The sequence below is a fragment of the Crotalus tigris genome, unplaced genomic scaffold (assembly GCF_016545835.1).
Source record: "Crotalus tigris isolate CLP2741 ecotype Arizona unplaced genomic scaffold, ASM1654583v1 scf7180000024461.5605484, whole genome shotgun sequence".
Taxonomy (NCBI): domain Eukaryota; kingdom Metazoa; phylum Chordata; class Lepidosauria; order Squamata; family Viperidae; genus Crotalus; species Crotalus tigris.
In genome coordinates, this window is record NW_024100632.1 from 2,025,778 (window position 1) to 2,047,779 (window position 22,002).

At 45.4% G+C, this 22,002-nt stretch overlaps 1 protein-coding gene across 8 annotated transcripts in view; it reads left to right on the forward strand.

The window, feature by feature from the left end:
• Positions 1-22,002, forward strand: part of CIT (citron rho-interacting serine/threonine kinase) — a 68,413-nt gene that overhangs the window by 8,322 nt on the left and 38,089 nt on the right. For 7 of the 8 annotated variants that reach the window (XM_039332538.1, XM_039332539.1, XM_039332544.1 and 4 more), the window contains exons 8-18: positions 617-817; positions 2,278-2,431; positions 6,432-6,618; positions 11,501-11,603; positions 12,514-12,657; positions 13,969-14,088; positions 14,357-14,536; positions 15,624-15,677; positions 16,864-16,917; positions 17,890-18,030; positions 18,397-18,522. In XM_039332538.1, coding sequence (XP_039188472.1) covers positions 617-817; positions 2,278-2,431; positions 6,432-6,618; positions 11,501-11,603; positions 12,514-12,657; positions 13,969-14,088; positions 14,357-14,536; positions 15,624-15,677; positions 16,864-16,917; positions 17,890-18,030; positions 18,397-18,522 — 1,464 coding nt within the window. The remainder of the gene's footprint in view (positions 1-616; positions 818-2,277; positions 2,432-6,431; positions 6,619-11,500; positions 11,604-12,513; positions 12,658-13,968; positions 14,089-14,356; positions 14,537-15,623; positions 15,678-16,863; positions 16,918-17,889; positions 18,031-18,396; positions 18,523-22,002) is intronic. The other variant, XM_039332540.1, reaches the window with a different exon arrangement.

The following is a 22,002-nucleotide window of genomic DNA, read 5'->3' on the forward strand; positions in this document are numbered from 1 at the left end:
TGCTAATTTTGGGAGGAAAACATCAAATGAGTAATTGGGGAAGCAGAGGTTATGGTCGGAAAATAATGGTGGGTTTGATTACGGTTAGAACTGCTTGTCTCTTATTGTGGTAAGAAAAGCCTCTTGATTAAGCTAATTGAACGGATAGAATTTTGCATATTAAACGAGTCCTGGCTGAAAACCATAGCTTTCCTTTTCTATTGACCTTGAGTAGTTTTTTTTTTCCCCAAAAAAAACCACAATGCGAAATTATAATTAAAATAGTCTTAGCCTCCTTGCGTTTTCTTAGCCAGCTGGGATTTTGTTGAAACTTAACTAACACCGACTAAGAGATGGGAGAGAAAATGAGTTTTTAAACTGCGTTCGGAAGAAATCTGGGAGATGCTTAAAAAGGAGAACTTCTCAAGCCAGATGGGACGGGTGTGTTTTTCTGAAGAAATCAAGATTCAAAATGCATCGTCTCTTGAAGAGAGCATTTGATTTGACTTACGACTTACGACTTACGACTAGAGCTTCTCTTCTCCATTTCCAGAAACTGGGCAAAGGTCTGTGACCTTAACCTGCTCACTCCAGCTGTCCTAAGTAAGCTGAACTAACTGATTTCCTTCTGTCCTAGGTGGATGCCAAGGGGCCCCCTGGCACTCCTGACTATATGGCCCCGGAAGTGCTTAGCGCCTTGAGCAACAGCAAAACCTCCTATGGGTCGGGATGCGACTGGTGGTCCCTTGGAGTGGTCGCTTATGAAGTCATCTACGGAAAATCGCCATTTACCGAGGGGACCTCGGCTAAAACTTGCAACAACATCCTGAATTTTCAGGTAGAAATGGAGCTTCTCTCCGTTCGAGTGGGTGGCAATGGGGGATGCGCATAAAATGGGGTCTGGCTTCAGGGGCTGGGCCCGCAGGGAGACTGCGGCTGAGGGGGGCCAGTTCAGCATGGATGCCTCGCTCCCCAAGCTCTTTGAGGGCACGACCCTGGCTTAGAGGTAGGGAAGGGGCGCAGGGGGCTTCTGGGAGGGGGATGATGGGCTTTGGAACAGCAAGGGTTGAGGGCAGATTTTGGGAGGGGGCAAGAGGCAGGAGCGGATGGGGAGGGAGGGGCTGGCGCTCACTGGGGCAGGAGGGACTGGGGGAAGTGATCCGAGGGGCAGGGGGGATCCTGGGAGGGGAATGAAGGGCTTTGGGGTACCAAGGGCTGAGCAGGGGGATGTGGGGAGGGGGGCTAGAGGCAGGAGGGGCTGGTGAGGGAGGGGGACAGCGGTCATATAACCACAATTGGAACTGGAAAATTAATTGTGGTGTGGTCGTTAAGCAAGGTACCCGTATCATCACGCTCCATTTTATCCCCTTTTTTTGTACTGACCTTAAACATATCACGGCGGGTGTTAAGCAAGACCCCCCCCCTCCCGGTTGCCCCTTTCCCATGGATCTTGTCCGTTGGAAGCTGGTTGCAAAAAGGGATCACGTGACCCCCTGTAACCCCTGTTGCCCATGCAAACCAGTTGCCCAGCATCAGCATCGCAATCAGGCGATTTTAGGACACTGCAACCGTCTTAAGTACAAGGACCGGTTAAGTATTTGTCAGCGCCACAGTTCTTAAGTGAATCACTGCAGCCTTTAAGTCAGTAACCCAGCTGTAAAGTGGATCTGGCTTTTCCCCATTGGCTTTGCTTGTCAGAAGGTGACAGAAGTGGATTGGAACGCTGCGACCGTCATAAACGCGAGTCAGCTGCCAAGCGGCTGAATTTTGATCACGTGACCACAGGGACGCTGCAGTGGTCATAAATGTGAAAAGCGATCACAAGTCACTCTTCTCAGTGCCGTTGTAACGTCAAACGGTCACTAAACGGACAGCTGTAAGTCGAGGACTGCCTGTTAAAATAATCTTAATAAAACATAAAATGGAGCGAAACGAATCGGGCGTCGCTAGAAGAAAGAAATAAAACTTCAACTCCGGGACTGGGATCAAAGCCAGCTTCCCAAAGCTGCCTTGCATCTTCTCTTCCCCCAAGATCTTAAATGGCGCCGGTGGATGTATTCTTAGCAACAATAAAGTCTCGATGCAGCAATTTAAAACATCCCCTTTTTAAAGCGGAGAGGAGCAGCTTTCGTTGTGGGAATTAATTCAGCTTTCTGCCATTCTGGAGGAAAGGGGGGGGGTTGGGGTGGGGGAACTATTCTTTATTTGTTTTGAATTTGGAAGCTTTAGGGGCAAGATGGGGAATTTTTTTCTCCTCTCTTAACCACTGAGGGAGATTTATGTTTCTTTCAAACGCAGAGGTTCCTGAAATTCCCGCAGGACGTAAAGGTCAGCCATGAGTTTCTTGATCTGCTGCAGGGTTTATTGTGTGGGCCGAAAGAGCGCTTGGATTACGAAGGCCTTTGCTGTCATCCGTTCTTTTCCCACGTGGACTGGAGCGCCATCCCTAACTGTGAGTGACAGCCCAGGGGTGTCTTGTAAGCCCTACGGGATTCCCGTGGGGTCCAGGAACGTGGCCTCAAAGCAATTGGGGGAATCATTTGGCTTGGAGGTTTCCCTGTCCAGCTGTGTCCGACTCTAGGACACGGGTGCTCAACTCTGTTTCTTGGCCGAGGGAGTCGGCGTTAGTTATCCAAAGACATTTCCCATGGTTATGTGGCCGGTATGGCACCAAAGGCACGCCAAAGGCTGTTGACCTTCCCACCGAAGTGGTACCTATTTATCTACTCGCGTTTGCATGCTTTCAAACTGCTGGGCAGGAGTGGAGCAAGGAACGGGGAGCTCACCCAGTCGTGTGGCGTCCTGGGTCTTGAACCTCGTTTGTCAGCTCTCCAGCTAACAAGCTCAGCGTCGCTGTTGGCTTGGAGATCGGCATTTTAAAAAAAAGGACTCGCTCTTTTTTAACCAAGTTGTGGAGAAACAGCACTTAATGAAAAACCGCGTTTCTTCCTGTTGCAAATGGCTGGTCTGTTTCAAGCTGTTTTGGGGCTATAGATGGGGGTTCTGGCTAACCGCTGTTGAATGAAGGATTTAAGCCCGAGAAGATAAATTGGCATTTCCTATTCCAGATCATTTGATATGTATATGGGGGTTGTGTTTCCTTCGGTTCAAAAAGAGAGAGTGCTTCCTGCGTTATTGGTGAGCAGGGTTTAGTCCGTAACTTATTCCTGTATAAAAATAAGAAAAATGTAGTTCATGGATGTAAATCTCGGTAAATTAGGAAAACCATAATTTTCACTCCCTGTCCCCTCCTATAAATTATGAGAAGTAGCTATAAATGAATTAGCTTGTAACACACACAAACTTTCCTTTCCTCTCCCCTTTGTCTCTCCTCTCACCCTCCCTCCCTCTTTCTTTCTTTCTTTCTTTCTTTCTTTCTTTCTTTCTTTCTTTCTTTCTTTCTTTCTTTCTTTCTTTCTTTCTTTTCTTTCTTTTCTTTCTTTCTCAGTTTCAAAGGAATGTTTCATTCCTTATGCTTGCTCAATAGGACCCTCATTGTGAGAGGTATGCTGCATTCTCTCCATCTTTCACCAGCAACTTGAAGACTTGTGGACTTCAACTCCCAGAATTCCCTGATGACTGGGGAATTATGGGAGTTGAAGTCCACGGATCTTAAAACTGCCAAGTTTGGAGACACCTGTTCTAAAGTTTTATTTTTCCAGGTACACATGGGTTCAAAATGAGCCTTAAAAAAAATAAAAAATAAAAAACCAGGTGCTCACCAGACTATCCTCTCATTCATCCTGGTGTCTTCAGGTGGCCCATCAAATCTTCTGCATTTTCTCATCTCATTTCGGCCCATCTGTTTATATCACCTAAGAGAACGGTGTTTTTTCTTCCCCCAGATCACCCTCCATTAGAATATTGCATGGGTTTTTTTTCTGTCTCTTCCCATTATCATCGCTCACTGGAGCATAACACAACTGTCATCAATTTATGGATTCCTACTTTCCTAGCATCCCTGGCAACTTAAATGATATCCATTCATCCTTTCAGGCAGGCATTTAAGTCCTTTTATGCCATCGAAGCATATGCTTTCCCAGCCCTGCCTGTGTTTAATCAATCCGATTCTGCAAGATCGAAGTCTTCATTCATAATTTGCATTTGTCTTGCCCCATAGATCTGAAACCTCTCCCTTTTTATTTTTGGGTAATTCATGCTCTTTACCGTTTTATTCCCTTACAATATACCATGTGCCAGGGCCATCACCAGTTGGGTTCGGAGATATTGACCATCGTCAAGGGAAAATATTTGTAGCTCAAGGCTGAAATGAGGGGTCCCTGATGTTACCAAACTAGGTGGCATCCTCAGTGCTAGTAGGCAAGCCCCGGACCCTTTTAGCACTGATGATGTTACCTAGCTGGGTAATGAAACGTCTGCAAGAAAACAACCCAACTCAGAGAATAGCAAAGACCCCACAGTCCTCCCTCTTCCCTCCTCCTCTCCTCCTCCTCTTCCTCTTCTCCACAAACCCCCCTCCCTTCTAGCACTGATGATGTTACCTAGCTGGGTAATGAAACATCTGCAAGAAAACAATCAAACTCAGAGAACACCATGGTCCCACAATCCTCCTTCCTCCTCCTCCTCCTCCTCCTCCTCCTCCTCTCTGCAAACCCCACTCCCTTCTAGCACTGATGATATTACCTATTTCGGTAATGAAACATCTGCAAGAAAGCCACCCAGCTCAGTCCTTCCTATGGACCATCCCTTATCATAAAGCCGTTTAGTAAAAATAGGAAGAAACGAACCAGATTACCAGCCTTAAAAGTGCCCCCACCAGGTGCTCTGTTACATCCACTAGTGGGCACATTTTGCCCAGTTTGATTCAAATGCAGCCATAGTGATCGGTCCCCAAAGATGTAAATTGCAATCTCTGTTCTCAAGACAACAGTTAGTCCTTGACTTAAAAACACAGTTGGATCCACAATTTCTGTTGCTAAGCAAGGCACTTGTTAAATAAGTTGTACACCCCCCCCCAATTTTATGATATTGTTTCCCTGTTGCCTTTGCTTTTCGGACTTTGCCCCTTCCTTTCCCTCTTTCTCTCTTTCTCTTCCCTTTCCTTCCCTTCCCTCTTTCTCTTTTCCTTCTTTCTTCCCTTCCCTTCCCTTTTCCCTCTTTTTCCTTCTTCCCTCCCCTCCTTTCCCTTCCCTTCCCTTTTCTCTTGCCTCTTTCTCTTTTCCTTCCCTCCCTCCCTCCCTGCAATGGCTTCAAAGCACCTGGCACGCAAAGGGTTAAAAAAAAACCCAAGAAAAGAAAAAAAAGCAAGCTGGGCTACAAAAGGCTTTGGCAGTCTGGCAAGCCCTAGCCGTGACTCATCCTTCCGTGTCACTACCAGGCAGGCAGGCAGGCGTCTGGCAGGCAGATGGGCAGAGAGGGTTAAAGCCTTGGAACATGCACAGAGCGGAGAGCCGGCAGCCTGCACTGCAGGAAGCGCCGATGCAATGCCGGCTGGCTGGGCTCCCTCGCCCCCCACCCGCCTCGGCCGCGGCTCAGCTCTGAGGGATCTGTATGGAGCCATGGTAACCGCGTTTGCACACTCTCCTCCGTCCACCCGCTTCTGACAGGGAGCAGCTTGGCAAAAGGGATGCCCGGTTTTGCCAGAGTGGAGAGAGAGGAGCTGGTGGATTAGCACTATCCGGTGACTTCCAGGGATCAAAGGCATAGTGGGAACGGACAAAGGTGCATGAAGATTAGGGATCTCTCTCTCCCTCTCTCTCTTTTGCCTCTCCAACTGCAATGAAAGCCAGGCTTCCGTGAAGCTGCTGGCCAGCGGAGAGGCAAAGGTGCCCACTGGGAATCCAGAGAGGGAGAGGAATTTTGGAGATGGACTGCAGTGGAGCGATCCACCCTTCAGAGGGTTCAGCCAGCCAGAGGCAGAGGGATCGCGGAGGCTGCTTCTGACCTCAGCGGTTCAGACCCAACAGCCGCAGCTGCTCCTTTCAAGGTTAACTTAGGGAACGGGAATCCACCACCGGTCCAGCATCCCAACCCAAGATGCTGTTACTGCTATCCAGGATGGCTTTTGCTGCTGATGCAGACCGGCTGGTTTTCTGCATCTAAGCTAAACGAACCACAAATATATATTCTTCTTCTTTTTTTTCTTCCCTGTTCCAGAAGGAACTGGAGAAAAGAGAGCAGCCTGGTAGAGACTCCCTCATTTTGGCCCGGCTGGCTTTTGACCGATCCCGGGCTAGCCGGCAAGCTGCAAGTGGAGGTTCTTCCCTGCAAAACGGGTGGCCATGTTGGTAGAGGAAGGGTTAATTCCTTGTTGCTGTAACAGGGTTGGAGAGCCCTAGCTCAGCCTGCTGGTGTTAGCAAGATTAAAAGCAGCCGCTGCAGTGCCTCCTCCGCTGAATGGGAGCCTGAGAGCCGCTGGGACCCCAAACTGCAGCTCATCCTTTCCCCTTCTTTCCTCCCCCCCTCCGTGACTCCTGGAAAAAAATCACCAGCTCTTCCTCCCTTCGTGCCGAGCCTCAAGCGTGAAGATGATACCTCTCATTTCGATGCCCCGGAGGAGGAGAAGAACGCCAGGATTGCTTCCTCTCTCGCCCAGCTGAGCCCTGCAAGTTCCTCAGGAGAAGATTTGCCGTTCGTGGGCTTCTCTTTCATCAAGGCGCTGGCGGTTCTACGGTCAGAGTAAGTAGTAGGCAACGCTGCCGGCTTGGAGGGGATGGAGTAGTTGTTGGGCTTGGGAGAAGGCAGCAACCCGGTGGACGGAGATGATTTGGGGGTCTGTTTCCCTACAAACTAGGATGGATCTTAATTAGTCTTCCCCCCCCCCTTCCCAATCCCCAGGAGTAAAATGCAATGGGGACTCTTTTCGGTTTGAGATGAAAACTCCTGGAATGCCATCTCCAATCTGTGATCCTTTAGGGGCAGAAAATGTTTTTTTTTTTGTTTTGTTTTGTTTTGTTTTTTTGACTTCACTGTCTGGCTTTGCAATAAATAAATAAATAAATAAATAAATAAATAAAAATTCAGAAGGGAATTGGGGACAATCTAAGCCTGGGTCTGTGTGCTGCTTCTGTGAACTGGCTGGAATGTTTGCCAAGCCTGGTAGATCCAGGGAACCTCTGGGGAAAGGGGGCACGGTGAAGAAGAGCCAAGGGATGCAGGATGCCCAACAAAATGGGGAGCAGGCTGTTGGTAGAACTCAGGGTGAAAGGAGGCATCGGAACTGCAGAATGGCCGATGCAGAGGGCCGGGGCGATTGGCTGGCTGGGGAGATCTTAGGACCTGGATCACGCTAGCAAGCTGATCTAAGGAAGTCTAAGGATTGCCTCTTCTGCTTTCGTGGGCCCTGGAGTCTGGGTTGCTACTATTAGAAGGAAAGTATGAGCAAAGCAGGTTCAGTGGACGATGCCGAGAGCCTTAAGACTCTTCAGATTGTCCCTGCACGGGAGATTATATATATATATTTTATGTGGTGTCTTCCCTTTTCTTTTTTCTTTTTTTTAATAGGAATGCACGCCCTAAGCATTCTTTCATTGGTTTAAATTGGGTTTTCAGCTATTGCACGAAGCTGTAAATCTGCAAATTCAACCCTGGGCTTTTCAGCAAAGCATCCTTGAAGCATGACTTGTTTGAAACCTCAGCTTCCTATTTTGAACTGACTTTTTTATAGGCAGCCCAGTTCTGGGGTAGATTGTCTGACTATCACAGGTTTCTGTGTTTCCCGTGTGTGTGTGTGTGTGTGTGGAGGATGTTTTTTTTTTTTTTAAATGAACCTAAATTTGGTTTCTCTCCTGGCACCAGTGATGTTCCCATGTTATGAGTCAGAAGGACCTGAAATAGGCCAGCAATTAAAAGGAAGCTTCTTCTCTGCCTTTGGTGTCCTCCTACTCAGAGGGTGCTGCTTTTTTGGGCGGGGGTGGAAAATCGGGACTACCAATCAGGAATCTGAAGGTGGTACCTCTGCACCAAAAGGCTGACTTTCTGCTCAGTTTTACAGGGGTTATTATTTATTTTTTTGAGGGGTGGACCTAAAGTCTCTTTTTAAAAGTCTTCACCGAGCCTTTGAGTCATCTCTAAAAGCAGCAAACCGAAAGGTCTTCCTTCAGATGACGAGCACCTTGAGTAGTTGGTCAATTTTGCCCTGGATCCTGACCTAGCCGGTGAGGAAATTGGATGGAAAAATGATTTAAGCTCCTTCATAGGAGGCTATTTGATGAGGCTCACTTGAACAGAGAAATATAACTGTGATTATTGGTTAATGGTGACAGCGGCAGGCATAGTCCTGGTCAACAAAGCTAATTTGCAAGACACCCTGTGGTTCTTCACCTTTGATTGGATTCTGAAGGTCTGTTCTAAAGTTTCTCTGGTTTCTTCCAAATTATTCCTCATTAAAGGAAGAGAAAGATGTTAAAAGGGAAAATATGCCAGCAGTGGTGTTCAAGGTTCTTGAACTAAAAGCGTGGCATCGCTCCTCTGCTGTAGGAGATTTTAAAAGGGCAATCTGGGTTTGGACAGTACATTAAACCATGCTTGCTTAATCATAGTTTACTGAGCGCATTCTGATCGGCAGGGATTGCTCAATGTGCCAGGCTATAAACCAATGGCTCAGAAACCCAATCATAAATATCTCCTTAGTTTGATTAATGCCACCAGCTCTAACGTAGTTCGTTTAATCGTATCTTTCCAAATCACAGTTAGGTTTTTGCACAACATGCAAGATCATAACCGTAGTTTGTAACTTCTGTGGGTTTATATCCAAGCAGAAAGACCAGCATGAATGAAACAATCATAACACAAAACACCTTCCAGTTGTATCAGAAATGTACAGATGAAGGACTTTATTCAAATGTTAAGCTCTCTCGTGGCATATGTAAGCAGTGTTTATTGAATAAGCCACATTTGGCTGATTTTTTGTTGGGTTGTGTTTAATGAAAGCTTATTGAATAAACATGGGATTCATTTGCACAGCACTCTAAGCTATCAACTATGCTTTTCAAGCCCAATTGCAGGGCTGTAAAATATCTCTCCCGAAGTCACATAGCTTGTGTGACAAAAAGGTTTTGGGGTTTTTTTTTGCATTTGCATTTTTCTACCACGGAAAGTGATACCGGGAGATGATTACGATAGGCCAGATTGAGCTTTTAAACGTGTAACTTTTTGAACAAACAAATGGTTCTTAGATCCTAGTTTTTGTTATAAAAACAAGGGGAAAAAATCTATGGACCAGCCACTGAAAGGAGAATAAAGCAAAGTTTAAGGAATGATGGAGAGAAGCAACCTAGAACTAAGGAGAAACTTCCTGACAGTGAGAACAATTAACCAGTGGAACAGCCTGCCTCCAGAAGTTGTGGATGCTCCAACACTGGAAGTTTTTAAGAAGAGACTGGACAGCCGTTTGTCTGAAATGGTATAGGGTTTCCTGCCTGAGCAGGGGGTTGGACTAGATGACCTCCAAGGTCTCTTCCAACTCTGTTATTATATTATTGTGATGATGATGATGATCAAGATATAGAAGAAAAATACTTGTAAAAGCACCAGCTGTACTTACACGATGTGCTACAGGCAATCATTGACTTGCAACCATTGATTTAGTAGCCTTCTGAAGTTGCTGCGGCCTTCAAAAAAGCGACTTATGACAAATCCTCACATTTATGACCGTCGCAGCATTCCCAGCGGTCAAGTGATCAAAATTCAGGTGCTTGGCAACTGGCCTGTATTTGCAACGGTTGCAGCATCCCAGGATTCCCTGGCTCCCATTTGTGATCTTTCCAGCTGGCGAGCAAAAGCAAAGGAGAAAGCTGGAGTCCCCTTACGTTGGTGTGACTCACTTTACAACCGAAACCATCACAGTGGCCAAAAAGGTTGTAACATCAGACGTGGCTCGCCGGACCACCGCCTTGCTCAGCCGTTTAAAATTCTGGTCCTGATTGGCCATAAGTCAGAGAGGTTGTTTTTTTTTTTTTTTTAAAAGTCTCAATTCAGCCTAGTGTGTGAATTCACTTACATGACATACAAATAAAACCATAGTTACCTGAATACGTTAGCAAGCATTAGCCGTATGACCTTGAGCCAGTTTCGTTGTCTCTGGATGAAACATGGTTTAAAATTTTGTATGTGCGATGCTTTGTTTTCAAGTGAGAAGGTTTGATTTTGCAACGTGGCCAGGTTCTGTCACTGTTTTACCCTGTGGATGTAGGCTGAAGACTCATTATTGCCAATGATAGGTTTATTGTTGTTGGAACAATAACAGTGGTATGTTTCTTGTGGTAAATAATAACAATGATTGTTTATGGGGTCATGGCAGGACAACATTGGAGAACACCTGAGATAGGCCATGTTGCATTAAAAATCTTCCAGGCTGGAGTTTAGAGGCCTCAGTTGAGTTCTTTGATCCTGCATTGCTTTAAAATTGTTGTGAATAAGTTTTTAAGGCTTTTCATTAACTTCTTAGGCTACAGATTAGGCGATCACATATATTTAATACTCTCTGAGAGCTCCCTTACAATATCGTTTTCCATTCTAGTACATGGTTTGAGGGTTGAGAATGTTACATCTCAGTTCACACAAACCAGGGATGTCCAACCTCAGCCACTTTAAGACTTGTGGACTTAGAATTGAATTGAATTGAATAACAGAGTTGGAAGGGACCTTTGAGGTCTTATAGTCCAACCTCCTGCTCAGGCAGGAAACCTTATACAATTTCAGACAATTGTTCGTCCAATCTGTTCTAAAAAAACTTCCAGCATGGAGCATTCACAACTTCTGGAGGCAAGTTGTTCCACCGGTTAATTGTTCTCCTTGATCAGTTTCCATCTTTGCTTCTTATCCTGCCTTCAGAGGGTGCTTTGGAGAATAGCGTGACTCCCTCTTCTTTGGGGCAGCCCCTGAGATATTGGAAGACTGCTGTCATGTCACCCTTAGTCCTTCTTTTCATTGGGTAGGGAATTCTGGGAGTTGAAACCCACAAGTTTTAAAATGGTTGAGGTTGGACAGCCCTGGCTTACGCTGTACACACCTAGCCTTTTCTCAGCAATAAAGCAAATTCTTTCCCCGGGTAGAACTTTTAACCTCTGATATTTTTCCCAAGCCGATCGAAGCATCTCCTAAGTTAGATGATCATAGTGCAGCTCGGAAATTCCATGTGGCTTTCTCTTACCAAGGCCTCCTTCGTCTAGCAGGGAAATTGCACTCATTTTAAAGAAATGCTCAGTGCTGTTTTTATTACAGCAGTACTAATGTGCAACTCTCCTTAAACAATGAAGGGGAGAGAGAGATTTTTAAAAGGTTGCTTAACGGCAGCGGGCAATACCTGGCTATTCTGATAGCTTTCCTGTAGCTTGTCCTAACGAGAGTAAATAGAGCTATGTCTTCTCTAGGTCAATGTTTCTCAATCTTGGCAACGTTAAGGTGCATGGACTTCAACTCCCAGAATTCCCATGCCGGCTATGAATTCTGGGAGTTGAAGTCTACACACATACGTCTTAAAGTTGGCAGGGCTGAGAAACCCGTTTCTGCGCACAGATTCTTCGTTGAATTCCCTCTCTCTCTTTCTCTCTCTTTCAAGGTCTGCTTTGAGCTTGGATTCTCCTGCTAAGATTAGCTCCATGGAAAAGAAACTCCTCTTTAAGAGCAAAGAGCTGCAAGACACCCAGGCAAAGTGTCACAAGGTATTTATTTACATGGCTGGCCTCCCTCCTTGCTGCAGAAGTTCGCAACCTGCCCGTGCCAAAGGACCTGCCAGAGGCTGATGGACAATGGTTGGCGGCTTCAGCGGAGAGCTTTCCTTATCGGGGCCCAGGGAGATAAGCCTAGGTCATGTCTGGCTCCAGGGCTGCTCATTTTAGCCAGAAGACGCTCTGGATCCTTCCAAGATCCTTTATCAGCCCAACTCAGATGGTGGTTTTCAGCGCTTCGCACGTCGTCTTCATCTGATGCTTTCCTCTTCTAATTCTCTTTTGAGTACTGCAAGTCTTGGTTTGTTTTTTTCTTCCACCCCCTGGTCCTCCTCTTTCTGCTTCTGTAACTCTGGCCCCTTCCTCGATTTTGCAGCGAACGCGTTTTCTAACCGTTTCTGGAAATAAACTCCCTGGGATCCGCGTAAACTCCGTTCTTCTTTGGGGGACTTCCGATTCTCCGCTCCCTCGGAAAGCTATGGGGGGAAGTCCCCTTCCGGTCCAAGATGGATTTGGGATAAAGCGAAAGTGACCCATCTCTGGAGCGAGGGAAAGAGAAAAATTAAAATCAAAACAAAAAGACAAACAAACCCCACCCCAATCAGGTGAAAAGATGATTGTGACTTCTTTGCGAACGGGGTTTCGAAGAGTGACTGAATGCGAACAAACCGCGTGAATGAATGGGGTGACTTAGAATTCCTGCTTTTCCCTGAGAAGGAAGTGTGAATTCCCAGGACCAGAAATAATGGTATTTGCCTTTTAAACAATCTTCTAGCCTCGTCTCTCTCTCTCTCTCTCTTCCGAGAGACCGATTCCCTCCTTGTGGGGGCCTTGATGCCGCGCAAACTCTCTCCCCAGTGCCTGCCAGAAAAGCCCTTTTAAACCTTTTTGATGTCTGTTGCAGATGGAGCAGGAAATGACCCGTTTGCATCGCAGAGTGTCGGAGGTGGAGGCTGTACTCAGCCAAAAGGAGGTGGAACTGAAAGCCTCCGAGACCCAGCGATCTCTCCTCGAACAGGACCTGGCTACCTACATCACAGAATGCAGTGTGAGCCTCTTCCCTGTTCCCCTGAGATCCCTCACCTTGGGGGCCTCCCTTTAGCAGCTCTCTAGTTGGCCATTGGGATCAACAGGGCTGGGGGCACCGTCGTCGGCAAGTTAAGCAGTTGCTTCAGACCGGGGGTGTTTTTAATTTGAGGTCTGTTACGTGGCCTCGGGGTCTCGTGAGCCTAAGGGTTGATGGGAGACCAAAGCACGAGAATATTGGGGTTGTGTCTTAAAGGCAGAGGGTAACTCCAAAGGGATGGGGGTGTGGGGGTTTTTTTGAGCATCTTCTGGAGTAAAGTCAGCTTAAAGGCAATTCTTTGGGCGTAACCATCCTAAATCAGTGGGTCTCTCGAGATTGACCCCATTCAAGGTGTAGTATCAACAAATAGAAATGAAGAAGCCTTCTTAATGAGCTTATCTGCTCCAAAAAGGTTGGCCTTTTCTAGGATTGGGACTTTCCAAGGATTTAGATCACGGGTCTTCAAACTTGGCCCTTTGATGACTTACGGACTTCAACTCCCAGAATTCCTCAGCCAGCGTGCCTGGCTGAGGAATTCTGGGAGTTGAAGTCCACAAGTCATCAAAGGGCCAAGTTTGAAGACCCCTGATTTAGATCTTTTCTTAGTCTTTTCGCTGATGACGGAGATTGGTTGAGACCACACCTTCAGTGCTAATCTTTTGAGCTATGGCCCATCTCTGTGTAATGGTGCAGTAGATTTAATTTAGTGGAGTCCATTTAATGGTCTCCAAAGTACTAGAGGGCAGGACAAGAAGTAATGGATGGAAGTTCATCAAAGAGAGGTGCAACCTAGAACTAAGAAGAAATTTCCTGACAGAAGAATTAATCAGTAGAATGTCTTACCTCTGGAAGTTGTGGGTGCTCCCTCACTGGAGGTTTTGAAGAAGAAACTGGAATAGCCATTTGTCCAGAATGGTACAGGGTCTCCTGCTTTAGCAGGGGTGTGTGTGTGTGTGTCTGGACTAGAAGACCTCCAAGGTCCAACTCTGTTATTCTGTATGGAGATTGCTATTATACTGTCATTTAAGTAGCTTCTTAAATTAAATTACTTGTCCTTGTTACGTTTTGGATCAGAAGCATATTTAACTGCTCTGGAGACATCTGCTATTGTTGCTGCACTTAAGATCAGAAGGTTGAAATTGCCCCGAAGCTGACATGCAAAGCTTCTTGTTTACAACAGTTGGTTGTTTTTTTTATTATTATTATTTATGGTGTGTTTCCTTAGCCGATCAACTTTGCTTTGGCCTCGTCTCAGACAAAGGGGCCTTTATGTTCAACATTGCATTTTTGCAGAGCTTAAAGCGAAGTCTGGAACAGGCTCGGATGGAGGTTTCTCAAGAGGATGACAAGGCCCTGCAGCTCCTTCATGACATAAGAGAACAAAGTCGCAAGTTGCAGGAAATCAAAGAGCAGGTACAGCTAACTAACGTTCAGAGGATTTAATAACGACATTTAATTTAATAGCTAAGCTGGCTCAGGATTTCTGGGAGTTGAAGTCCACGTGTCATAAAAGAGCCAAGGTTGACTACCCCTGCTTTACAGGATTAAAAAAGAAAATGAGGTGAATGAGTGAACGAATGTGAGTGAAAATGAGTGAATGAATGGCCACATTTCCAGACTCTTTCCTCACCTCCATTTTTCCCTCCTCACTTTCCAAGACGTGTGACTTTCCGTCCCTTAGGAGTATCAAGCTCAGGTGGAAGAAATGAGACTGATGATGAATCAGCTAGAGGAGGATCTGATTTCTGCTCGCAGACGTAGCGATCTTTACGAATCGGAGCTGAGGGAGTCTCGACTGGCTGCAGAAGACTTCAAGCGAAAAGCCACCGAATGTCATAACAGGCTGCAGAAAGTAGTTAAGGTCACCACTCCAGAATTCCCCGGTTGAATTGCCAGTCTGTCTGGCTCCTAACGTATGGAAAAGAGACGAAATTTGACTCAAAATTTGACAGAATTTTTAGGGTGCCTGTGTGCAATACATACAGGCAGACAGCAAATAACTGAGCTGCAGACTTTAACTTTTGATAGCCAAAGAAATACAGGTAGTCCTCGACTTAACAACAGTTGATTTAAAGACCTTTCCAATTTACAACGGCAAAGAGAAATTTTGGGCTCAACTGTGATCGTAAGTCAAGGACTATCTGTAGTGGGTGGTACAGAAAGAGAGAAGAGGTTATTCCTTAGCATTTGTTTGAAAAGGGAGTTGGGAGACTGAATTGCTTGGGATTCTGACGGCCAAACCTCAGCTTTTGTTTTAAAGACGTTTTTTTGAGTTCAGTGTTTATTTGCTGCAGGTGCTCTGGGCCAAATCACAGAGCTGTGGGAAAGAAAAGTTCCAAACCAGCCCTGAAAAACAGATTCAAAACAAAATCATAACCCGACGGTTTGACCTGTAATCTCTTTCACTCTCCCCATTTTCCCCTTGGGCTATACAGCAGTAGGCAGGGATCCTGTCGTGTTTCATAAAAACAATCTTTAAAACAAATACAAAATAATCTCAAGGGGTAAGAGAGTACCTACATCTCAGATAAATAGACTGATGCAGAGATGGGCTTGGAAGCTCGGAGAACTGGGAGAGGAATCAAGAGTTCCCCAAAAATTTGCAAGGGAAAGCAAATTTTGTCACTTGGCAGATTTTTTGGCCTGTATGATATTAAGGGCCAGGGGGATGATGAAAGCGGCGTGATTTACTTTGTGCGTTGCAAAATAATCAGAGCTATTTTCAATACTGCTATCAAATTAGGATATCTACTTAAGAAAGATTCATTCTGCTGCTTTTTCTTTTTCTCTTTTTGTTTTGAATCACAATTACCTGCATGTTTTCATCTTTATTTCTCAAAGTGGGGGGTGGGTGGGTAAGAATATTGAAACTTCAGAACTGCACAGTTTTCTGTTAATGTGGATCCGATTTCTAAATTGCACCTTCTGTTTCATTCTTCACCTCAAAGGTTAAAGATCAAGGAAAAACAGAAGTGGGAGAGCTGTATTCCAAGCTGGAGAAGGTATGTTTATAAGTGTCATTTTTCGTTTATTTTTTGGGTCGAATTCTGTGCAATAACATCCCAGAATAAATGATTCTCAAGTCATCCAGGTCATGGTGGGTCCCAAAGATGCTTTTCCAAAAGGCAACTGGACTTTGTTTTTTCTCTGAGGACATTTTGCTTCTCATCCAAGAAGCTTCTTCGGTTCTGAAGAAGAATTGAACTGAGAACTGACGAAGGTTCTGGGATGAGAAGCGAAACGTCTTCAAGGAAAAACAAAGGAAGTCCAGCTGCCTTTTGGAAAAGCACCAGAATAAAATACAATATTTGACCGACTGGCAGTTTGATTCGCAGCGAGGGACTAGCCAGCCGATCCTCCTTGACTGTAGGTTTTTACGAGAGTAAAATCATAAAATCAAATGTGTTCTGGACTTAAACTGGGATTTGGGGACCGGCAGTAGCGATGAAGCTCGTGTGCCCTGCTGACGGCATTAGCATTATAGGCAATCTTCACGAACATTTTATCCACATAAAGAGAAACTGCCAATCTTAGGCAGCTTATAAGGTTTCAAGCATTGTGACTTGAAGTGGGTTTTCAGCAGCTGGGGAAAAATCCCTGCACCAGCTTAGAAGCTATAAGGAGACGTTTGAGCTGTTGGAGAAGGCAAATTTGAGGTTGGCATATAAAAATGCTCTGAGGAAAGAATTTTGGGAAGAGGGTGTCTAAAGAAAGACATAAATTTCACGGAAAGTCTAAGAAAGAAGAACGTCGGACAGGACCCAAATGTTAGATAAGCCCATTCAGTTGTGAGCGTGTTTGCTCTACCCAGCCTTAGTTAGGATAGATTGTGTTTTGTGACATTGGTACACTTAGTCCTCAACTTACAACCACGACATAAATTTCTGTTGCTAAGCAAGGCAGCTGTAAAGCACGTTTTGGTCCATTTTATGTTCCAAGTTACAACTGCACTTTAGCCTGTAAGCTCTCACTTCTAGTCCTTTCACAGGTATCCATAGAATCCTAGCTTTAGAAGGGGTGTTTGCCTCCAGAAGTTGTGGGTGCTTCATCACTGGAAGTTTTTAAGAAGAGATTGGACAGACATTTGATCCAGGGTCTCCTGCTTGAGCAAGGGGTTGGACTAGAAGACCTCCGAGGTCCCTCCCAACTTTGTCATTCTGTTCTTCTTTCCCTTCCTGTCTCGTCTAGATCAATGCCGATCAGCAGGTGAAAATTCAGGAGCTGCAGGAGAAGCTGACAAAAGTAAGATTTCACGAGGCATTCATCAGTGGCTTTTGAAAAGTTGGTGAGGGGGAAGGTTTTTGGGGGGGGGGTTAATGTTTTTTTTTTTTTAATTTCCCCCTACACAGTTGATAAATCTCCTCTGTAGACTCTCCTGCAAGCTGGAACGCAGAGGAGGGAGGAACAAAGTTCTTGTGTTCCAAAACAGAGTTAGTCATCCCGCTGTAGATAGGAAGGAGAGACGGGAGGGGTGGGGCGGGGGGGGGGCTGGAATTTGAAACCATGATGCTCAGCGCTTTCTCCTCTTCACAACATGTCACTGCAGGCTTATTTTTTTTAAAAAAAACAAAGTTGAGTCAGAATTGGAATATTGGATAGAAATTCAACTTTAGAAAGCCAAGTCGGGCAGGCTGCGTCAGATGTCGAGCGTTTTTCAGCAGTCAAAGGCTGCTTTGTGATGATATAATGAGCCCTGAGCCGGCAACAGATTGCGGCGGTTTAATTTGGCTCAGGTTTTCATGAATGGGGTAGGTGCCAGAGCAGAACTCATGGATTCCAAGACTTCCTTTTTTTTTCTTCTTCTGGTGCTTACTGTACCAGTTGTGGAGCCGTTTAGATCCGTGGCTGGACAGCCTTGAGGCGGGTTTTGTAACGAGGAGAGATTAAATTTGAACCTCATTCCCTTGGAAAGACGGTTTGTGTGCGTGTGTGTTTACACAGAGGCTGCAGGGTGTGATGTTACGGACAATTGGCCGGGTGGGTTGACACAGGCCACCGATCTCTCGCTGCAAAATTGTCAGGAAGTCTTGCCCATAGCTTCCTAGCAGACCGGTATATTGACCACTATTTTGTATATTGACCACTCTCCCATGCATCAACTTATGTGACGTGCTAAATTAAAAACATATGGCATGGGTTACTGAAATGCTTCCGTCTTTGTACCCCTGTGGTACGACAGCCAGCACTGATTGTCACTCTTTCCTCTCTTTGAAGGCTATGAAAGCCAGCTCGGAGGCCACCGAATTGCTCCAGAACATCCGCCAAGCAAAGGAGAGAGCCGAGAAAGAGCTGGAGAAATTGCAAAATCGGGAGGACTCCAACGAAAGCATGAAAAAGAAATTGCTGGAAGCCGAGGTTAGCAAGTTGTCACGCTGATGCGTTTGGTCCCAGTGCAACAACAACAACAAAAAACCCTTATGTAGTGGCCTGACTTTCTTTGCTGACTGAAACTTGCTTAAATTTGAACCTAAGTTTAGATAAAGTCAGGAATGAATTTAGAGAGCCTTGATTTGGAACTGGCCAAACTTATATGATATGGCAGAGTTGTAATTAAAAAATCATTGCCATTTTTTTCTTTCAAAAGGGTTTGGGCTCTCTAACTCAAATTCAGTCATCCAAGTTTTCGAGTCTGGCCTTCTTGGGCTGAGGGCAAAATGTTGGGTGACTATCCAGATTCTTTTGGGGGGGGGGTTTCATTCTTCCTTCTTGAACCTTGGCTAGGAAAGGCGTCATTCTCTAGAGAACCAAGTGAAGCGGCTGGAGACGGTGGAACGCCGGGAGAACCGACTGAAAGAAGATATCCAGACGAAATCTCAGCAAATCCAGCAGATGGCTGATAAAATTCTGGTGGGTAGCAATGAAGAAAGAGGGGAGTTTTTGAACGGAGTGAGATATTGGTGGGAAGTGTTAAAAGACAGAAAAAGAAGCATGATTTCAAGATTTCGAATTATAAGCTTCTGCAGCTGGGGACAGGTAAAATTTATTGTGAGTTCCTTGTTGATGCCTGAGTCCAGGATGTTGAAAAGTTACATGGCTGCTACTTTAGAGAAGAAACAAGCCTTCAAGTTTTCTCAGTGAGGTTTAACAGCAACATAAATCATGAAAATCCACCCCAGTAAAAAGTATTTATACATTCCTGTTTGTATGTGATAATCTTGCATCATCTTAACTCTAGTTTTGTTGACACCACGGTGCTTTTCCCAAAAGGCAACTGGACTTCCTTGTGGTTTTTTTCCCGCTTGAAAATGTTTCACTTCTCATCCAAAAAACTTCTTCCGTTCCGAAGTTGGTTGAGTAAACCACCATTGACTGGATACAGACCTTTTACGATGCCCTAAGCTAGGACTTATAAACCATCACACCTGGGTTCATGTGTTACTATAGAGCCAAAATCACAAAACACATTATGCCTTAAGCCAGTTGTGTAAGCCCAGGTCCTAGGCTGCGTTCAGATAGCTTTTATTTAATCATGGTTATGCGAAGCCCGTTTGTGGCACTTTGTACACTTGCCACGTTTGTTAAGGGAATCGCTGCAATTGTTAAATTAGTTGAGTTTGTTTGCCAGACGTTCGCAAAAGAGGATCGCGTGACCCCGGATCGCTGTGACCATCATAAATATGAACCAGTTGTCAAGCATCTGAATGTAAATCCCGTGACCGTGGGGATGCTGCAATGGTCATCAGTGTGAAAAATGGTCATAAGTCACTTTTTTAGTACTGTTGTGACTTCGAATAGTCAAGAAGTGAACTGTAAGTCGAGGATGACCTGTGTATATTTTATTTTTGGGCTCCCATATTTTCTCGCCCTACAATCAAGGAGAGAAGCAACCTAGAACTAAGGAGAAACTTCCTGACAGTGAGAACAATTAACCGGTGGAACAACCTGCCTCCAGAAGCGGTGAATGCTCCGACACTGGAGGTTTTTAAGAAGAGACTGGACAGCCATTTGTCTGAAATGGTATAGGGCTTCCTGCCTGAGCAGGGGGTTGGACTAGAAGATCTCCAAGGGCCCTTCCAACTCTGCTATTCTGAGAAACACTGATATGAAAGTTGCTCATTTGATTTTGTGCAGGTTGACATCTTCTGTCTGTCTGTCTGTCTGTCTGTCTCTCTCTCTCTCTCTCTCTCTCTCTCTCTCTCTCTGTCTCTCTCTCTTTGAGATCAGAACAGACAGAGATAGATAGATCCAGGTAGATGATGATGATAGTAGTAGTAGTAAAGTTGGAAGGGATCTTGGAAGTCATCTAGTCCAACCCCCTGCTCAGGCAGGAAACCCTACACCATTTCGGACAAATGGCTATCCAGTCCCTTCTTAAAAACTTCCAGTGTTGGAGCATTCACAGCTTTTGGAGGCAGGTTGTAAAATAGATAGATAGGCAGATAGATAATAGATGATAGAAAGAATAGACAGATAGATAGACAGATGGAAGGAGAGAAGAAAAAGAAAGAAAGAAAGAAAGAAAGAAAAAGAAAGAAAGAAAGAAAGAAAGAAAGAAAGAAAGAAAGAAAGAAAGAAAGAAAGAAAGAAAGATTAAATCGTTGGACAGGCCAGAAACAAAGGCGCTTCTCTTCCAGCCCACTTTCTTCTTCTGCTGGGCTCCTCCAGTTCCCCTTTCTCACAACGTCATCCAGGCGCCTGGCGGTACCGTTGCTTCCCGTGGAACCTCTTCAGCTTCCAGTTGCTGCAACAGAAGCTCCCCACTCAAACAAAGCGTGTTTCGTAAACTCCTTGCACATCAATATGTTGGAGTTACGTGACAATGAAGTCTGCAAAGCCAAGCTTGAGAAGCCTTGGCAATCTCGCTCAGGTTCCAAAATCTGCTGCGTTTTCCATATTGGAGAAGGACAAAATTAATCATCTTAACTCTTCCTTCCCCAGAAATAATCCGCTGAAAGCCCATCTGCAGTGCAGCTTGCTCGGCTTCTCACTGTGGTGAAGGATAAGTGATACTTTGCTAGCGCACAAAGGCCTTTCCAGCTGGTTAGGGTTCTTTGGTCCTGCATCGGTGTGTTGTCAAGGCACCCATATTTACAGGTGCCAGTATTCCTTGACTTACAATGATTTAGTGTTTAGTGACCAGTTGAAGTTTGTTTATTTATTTGTTAAATGCATTTGCCACCTATCTCGCCCTGTGGCTACCCTAGTTAGAGGGGCACTAAACAAAAGGGACTAATGTCCAGTCCTCACATTTACGACCATTGCACAGGGTCCTAGCAGTTAAGACATCCGGCCGACAGTCAACTGCAAGGTTGGCAGTTCTATACTTGAGCACTGCAGGCAGGGTTGAGCTCCCGTTCCTTGCCTCAGCTTCTGCCCGCCTAGCAGCTTGAAAGCGTGCAAAGTTGTAACTTTCAGCGGTCACTAAATGAACTGTTGTAAATTGAGGACTACCTGTACTTTCCTGTCTCCCCCCTCTGCCTCTCCATAGCCACCATTCCTATCTTTGTGGGGGGTTTTTTCCCTCTCTGGCCCAACGGCTCCTGCAAACCCTCTCATCCTGGGACAAACGATAGAAAGCATAGTTAAAACGACTAAAACATATGAAGAACGGTTGCTGGAACTGGGGATGTCTAGTTTAATGAAGAGAAGGACTAGGGGTGACAGGATAGCAGTCTTCCAATATTTGAAGGGCTGCCCCAAAGAAGAGGGAGTCAATTTATTCTCCAAACCACCTGAAGGCAGGACAAGAAGCAACGGATGGAAAATAATCACGGAGAGAAGCAACCCAAAACTAAGGAGGAATTTCCTGACAGTGAGAACAATTAACCATTGGAACAACCTGCCTCCAGAAGGTGTTCCATCACTGGAGGTTTTTAAGAAGAGATGGACAACCTTTATTTGGAATGGCACGGGGTCTCCTGCTTGAGCAGGGGATTGGACCAGAAGACGTCCAAGGTCCCTTCCAATTCTGTTATTCAGTACTTGAGGGTCTGTTGCAGACAAGAGGGGTTGACCTATTCTCCAAAGTACCTGAGGGCACGACAAGAAGTAACAGGTGGAAGCTTGTTAAAGACAACCTGGAACAAAGGAGAAACTTCCTGACAATGAGAACAATTAATCAACGGAATAGCCTGCCTCCTGGAGTTATGGGTGCTCCATCACTGGACGTTTGCAAAACTGGACAACCGTTTGACTAGGGATGGTATAAGATCTCCTGCCTTAAGTAGGGGGCTGGACTAGAAGACCTCGAAGGTCCCTAACCCTAAACCCCATGATTCTGCCTTTTGGATTTTGTATTGTTTTAATCAAAAAGGTACTCTTGAGACCCCGGAGAATCCCTAGCACCCAGTTGGTCTGAGAACTGTTTCATTGGCCCTTAAAAGAAAG